This window comes from Limulus polyphemus, unplaced genomic scaffold, assembly GCF_000517525.1.
Source record: "Limulus polyphemus unplaced genomic scaffold, Limulus_polyphemus-2.1.2 Scaffold596, whole genome shotgun sequence".
Lineage (NCBI taxonomy): Eukaryota > Metazoa > Arthropoda > Merostomata > Xiphosura > Limulidae > Limulus > Limulus polyphemus.
This window is the reverse complement of record NW_013666206.1, coordinates 432,612-438,401: the sequence shown is the minus strand read 5'-3', so window position 1 is coordinate 438,401 and position 5,790 is coordinate 432,612. Positions and strand designations below refer to the sequence as shown.

General features: G+C 32.0%; 1 protein-coding gene across 1 annotated transcript in view; it reads left to right on the top strand.

The window, feature by feature from the left end:
* LOC106459351 (calcium-activated chloride channel regulator 4-like) overlaps nt 1-5,495 on the top strand; it is a 38,819-nt gene extending 33,324 nt beyond the window's left edge. Inside the window, exons 13-14 of the mRNA XM_022385826.1 lie at nt 2,136-2,360; nt 3,462-5,495. Coding sequence (XP_022241534.1) covers nt 2,136-2,360; nt 3,462-4,333 — 1,097 coding nt within the window. The 3' untranslated portion in view covers nt 4,334-5,495. The remainder of the gene's footprint in view (nt 1-2,135; nt 2,361-3,461) is intronic.
* The last annotated feature ends 295 nt before the right edge of the window (nt 5,496-5,790 follow it).

Sequence of the window (5,790 nt, the reverse complement as noted above, 5' to 3'; positions counted from 1 at the left end):
TAGCTGCCTTCCTTCTAGTCTTACACTGCTAAATTAGCGACGGCTAGCGCAGATAGCCCTCGTGTAGCTTTGCGCAAAATCTATAACAAACCAATATTGATTTACAATCTTTTAAGTGCTTGTGACATGATTACTTATCTAATGGCAACATTCTTTTGAATACTTATTAAATGGTTTTTAAGTACAACCTACATTATTGTGTTATAACCGTTACTGATTGTTATATAACGTCTAAATGTCTGTTTAATACCACCCCCCAATGGCTTAGCAGTAAGTTTGCGGACTTATAACGCCAAATAATCAGATCTAGATACTCGTGGTTGGCATGATACAGATAGCTCATTGTGTAGCTTTGTGCTTATCTACAAACAAACAGACAAGAACTGTTTAATTCTTTGTAAATGGTTATTATATAATAATTGCATTATATGATTGTTATATAGCACTTACATTCAGTCTACGTTCTGTTTGATATTCATTGCATTGTCAATTTGTTATTATGTAAAGCATAGACGAATTTAAAGAAATGAACGAGGACCTTCGAGGTCTCAGACATGAACATAACTTGTTCATCTAAAGAGAAGGAATAAATATTTAAGAACACTTAACTATGTTTTTCTTTACTATCAGGTATTTTTAGCTTTCGTGGACATAGATAACAAGTAAAAAGTATTACAATATATCCCATTCTTTGTTGTTTTTCAGGAAATATATATTTGTATATGAAGGAAAATAATAACATTTAGATTGTGAAAAACATAGTACATGGACTTTCCTTCATCCCAAACGATTTCCCCTCAGGGTTGCTCGGAAACAAACAAATCTACCTTGTTCATTCATTATGCAAATTAAATTAATATGTATGCCAAGTCTTAGAGTTAAAAACTGAGTGAAACATAAAAAGGAGGTGATTTTTGTGACGGAGAGCCTTCAACAATACCTAAGTACAAGATATCACTTGAGCTAAAATGATGGAGTTTTTAGGATATTTTAAAGTGAAAAATAAGTTCTCAATTAGTAGTTTTGAAAGCCCCTGATATCGAATTTTGTTTGCACGATCCGTTGGAATTAATTACCAATACTATACTGTAAAAGGGTTCAATAAATTGGTGTACATTGTTGTTTAAATACAATTATTATTTGAAAAGTTATCCCACAGTGAAGGGAATAGTCAAATATTTTGAAATTTTTCAATAATCTGCATTAAATTAAGATGTTTATGGATAGGTCTTTGAAGAATCCGGCTTCTTTTTTTAAATCCGCGACTACTGCAGCTTTTATATTTCTCTTGATTACTGGTTACGTGTTTCTTATGTAATGTGTACCTCTTATTTAGTAATTATTATATATTTTTGTGTAACGTCTACGTTCTGTTGAATGACGGTTATTTTGTTATTGTGTAATAACAACCCTGTTGGATAAATATAATGTGGTTGCTATTTAACGTTTATATTATATTGGTTAAATGTTATAGAGTTGCTATGTGCTTCCACATTCTATTGTATTCTGTGTAATGTGGTTGCTATATAACGTCTACGTTCTATTAGATAAACTTTGTATAATTGCTATGTAACGCCTTCATTCTGTTGCACAAATTTATATCAAATCTGCTCATGAAAAGTATTTCAGCTTTACTAGAGTTGACTTCAGTTCTGGGATATTTGGTACTGTTAGTTTTAGACATCAGCTTTACAAGAGTTGACTTCAGTTCTGAGATATTTGGTACTGTTAGTTTTAGGTATCAGCTTTACTAGAGTTGACTTCAGTTCTGGGATATTTGGTACTGTTAGTTTTAGACATCAGCTTTACAAGAGTTGACTTCAGTTCTGAGATATTTGGTACTGTTAGTTTTAGGTATCAGCTTTACTAGAGTTGACTTCAGTTCTGGGATATTTGGAAGTGTTAGTTTTAGACATCAGCTTTACTAGAGTTGACGTCGGTTCTGGGATGTTTGGTACTGTTAGTTTTAGACATCAGCTTTACTAGAGTTGACTTCTTCAATTCCGAATAACAGGAATTACTATGCAATTATACCACAATGAATATCATTAATAATAATACTGAAAAAAACAAAACATTCTCTGTATTTGAATTTTTTCCCTTTTATAGAAGTTTCTTAAATTATTTATGTCCAGATCAACCTTGTTGTGGCAGCTTCGTGCCAGAAGATAATGCTGAAAGTACTGAATCATTCTCAAGAATATCTCACTATGGCAGACTGTACATCTTACATGACGAACTGAATGGTTCACACCAGCCTAGTAGGATCATTGATCTTCGGGTCATAAATTTGGATGAACTTTCCAAAACAGTCACTTTAAAATGGACAGCTCCTGGTGGAGATCGTGATAGTGGAAAAGGTAAATTCATTTTGTTATCGTACAATCGAGATTTCAATAAATTCAATTACGTAATGTTTTGTAATGGTTCTGAAAATTCTCTGATCTGAAAGGCCATGTTGATATTTCAAACAATTTATGAGCAGTCGTCAGGCCGAAGAATTGGACAAGCATTTAGGCTTATATCTGTGTTGACTGAAAATCGTATGAAATATATTTAACTAAATGTCTGTAGGTATTGTAGTTTGGTGATTTGCTAATTTAAACGAATCAAAAAATAGCTCTTTAATATTCAACATAACATTCATAGAACCTTTGAATATCCAGCAAGTAGAGGTTAGAAGTTAATGTGTTTTTTTTTTCTGTTGTAATAGTTGATAGATTATGATTTAATGATATAACTGGTCACTATATTGCATTGCGATGGTTATTAAACAACTATTTCCCAATACTGAGCTGCGTAAATTAAATTATGTAACCATATTCTGGGTTTTTACATTGAAATCATACAAATATTTTTTTTATATTATGCTCCTAAAAATCTAAAAAAAATGTAGTTAGCTAGTTATTAGAAAGCAATATGTATTAAAATACTAATCAGAGAAATGAAAGAAAGAGCTAATATTGAGAGTCACTCTAAGCCTTAATAGTTTACTATGTTAGCCTAAATTTTAACTCGGTTACACTTCGTTAGAATTTCGAACATATTGCTATAAATTGGAGCTACACGTAAACCTTAAAAATTACAATTATCACTTGAAGCTGCTTGACCACGTACTTGATGTTTTTAATTATTAATATGCTTATGAAAATACAAATAAAAATAATGTTTTCTTAGTCACGACAACCTGTCATAGGTTATATGAGTGCGTATTTCTATTACGCTTGACAATACGGAGCAAATTTGACAAACGTACCATCAGTCTTATAAGGTGTTTTATGATGTTTGCATTACAACTTATATTTTTAAAAATACGTATAGCTAAGCTCTTCTTCATCGGCCAGATTTGTTCTATACTAAAAAGAAATATTGGTAACAGAAATGAACTGAAACTAACAAACATTAAACATGTATTAATAAAAGATTACTTACATGTAGTGTAATATATTTTTTCCATACAGGTTCATATTATGTGATAAAGTATTTCGATAACATATATGATGCAAGGAACCAATTTGAAAGCACAGGATATGATGCAAACCCTAATGATTCTCTGTTAACTCCAGAAGAATATGGAACTTCACAGCAGGAAAGCTTTCTCATTGAAGATTCTGCGTGGAAGGATAAAGTAGTTTATTTTGGAATTCTCTGTGTAAATGACAAAGGCCGTAAAGGACAGGTTTCTAATATTGTTGCAGCGTTTTTGAGATCATTTCCCGAAACAACAACTGTGGAAGAGATAACAACTATACATAACATTACAACAACAGATCCGAACGACAAAGAAAAGTACGATTCGGATTCTAACTTATATTTGATATTGGGACTTGTTTTTGGATTTATTGTTTTTGGTCTACTTGTTTTACTAATCGTTTTTCTCTATTTTCGAAGAAGGAAGTGGAAAGCTGAGCGTGGTCTAGATTATAAAAAAAATCAAAGTCATTCCGAAAATGAAAACAACACAAATTTTCATAGCAATCATAAGAAAGATAAAGACGAAATATTTCAATTACCTACACCTATAAATTATCCAGAAAATACCAACTATGTCCAAAAGCAAATCAACACGAATCTGAATGATGTCACTGTTCATTCTGTTACTGCTCAAGATGTTACACCTAGCGCCCCAAACAAAAATCCCTCAATGTGGAAACACAATTCTATCTACGAAACTGCCACTGACAGTGACAGTGATGTTTTAACACATGGTGGTAAGAATGGTTTAAATGGACGTTTCGATTTTCAGTTAAGCTCATCGCCACTGAATTCTTCCCTTCAGTCAATTAATGAAGTGGATTTACCTCCTAAGTTTCCTTTGCCTACAGTAGTTTAGTTTTTCTTTCCGTTTCCAAAATTAGTATAGATTAATGCAACGTTTCAAGTTAACCCTAAAGTTTCAGTGTATGACTTCATTTTAATAACTCTCCTCAGTTTCATTTTCGTTCACTAGTGTTCTTTCCTGTCTTAGTTTATATATCAGTTTAGTATTACTGCCCACATTTTCTTTTTTCAATGTCAGTTTAGTGCAATTGTCAGTTTGCCATTCCCACATAGTTTTGTGTACTTAATACACCTATCTTAGTTTGCCGTGCCCTCATGGTTTAATGTACTTGTTTCATTTTACTATATATATATATTTGCATCTGTATACACGCCACTGGTTTCCACGTGCAACATTAATATATATGTCCCATGTCTTCCTCTCTGATTCTCTTTAGTTCACTATATACGTATCAAATTCTCATTTTAAAGATCATTACAGTTCATCCATGCTATTTGTTTTCTTCTTCTTCAGAAGTCCAGTTTTGTATTCTGTCTTTGGGTTATTTATCTTTTTGTATATGTGTTTCAGAAGTTAAATGGTTATGCCTAAAATATATTTCGCTGATGTATTTTTTATACACTTGGCTTCCAGGTTTCCCCTCTCACGTATTAATTAACTTAATATAGTTCAATTGACCTCTTAAACTCTGCCTTCAACAATAACTTAGTAGGTCTTTCCTCAAACCGTTTTTTCTAGTTAAGTTTAGGGAACTTATTTTTCATCTGATATTTTATTAGTTGATTTTCCTTGATCTCCTTCTCAACATAACTTGTTTCTATTTTTCGCTACGCAAGTACCGCTTCAGCTTTGATCGTTTATATAAGAATGACATACAAAAAAAGCTTCCACGACTGCATGTTACCTACTAGAGTAAAATTTTGAACCGAATTTAATTCAACAAAAGAACAGTACATGCACTTCTAAGTACATCTTCTGCCTATTCATCATCATATTTTAGTGTACTAAATAAATGATGAAATCGGTGAAGAGAATAAGAAGAGGAAAGGTTACACAGGAATAAAGGTAGATGGACATAATCTTCTGGCGAAATCTTTTGTTACGAGTTTCTTATATACCTTCTTGTGAAGTTTTAGTTATGGTAATCAATGAACTACACATTGGTATAGTGTAAAAATAAATAGGTATTTGAAACATCGTCCTCTATACTTGTAATACTCATGATGAAATTTAGTTGAATGGACGGCAACTGCCTGTTGTAGCAACCTACCTAAACAATCTATCACAGAAAAACAAATATTTGATACGTGTTTTGCTGTATTTTACACAATAAATACGTTTTATGGTAGTTACAAGTGTAAAAGAAAAAACAAATGTATGAAATACATATAGTCTATAATGACACAAGCACTTTCCATAGAGCGCAAATTCCAAACCATACATTCGTAGTGAGATAAGTAGGAAACATTCCTAGTATCTATAATTTCCTGTTAATTACCTAATCATGG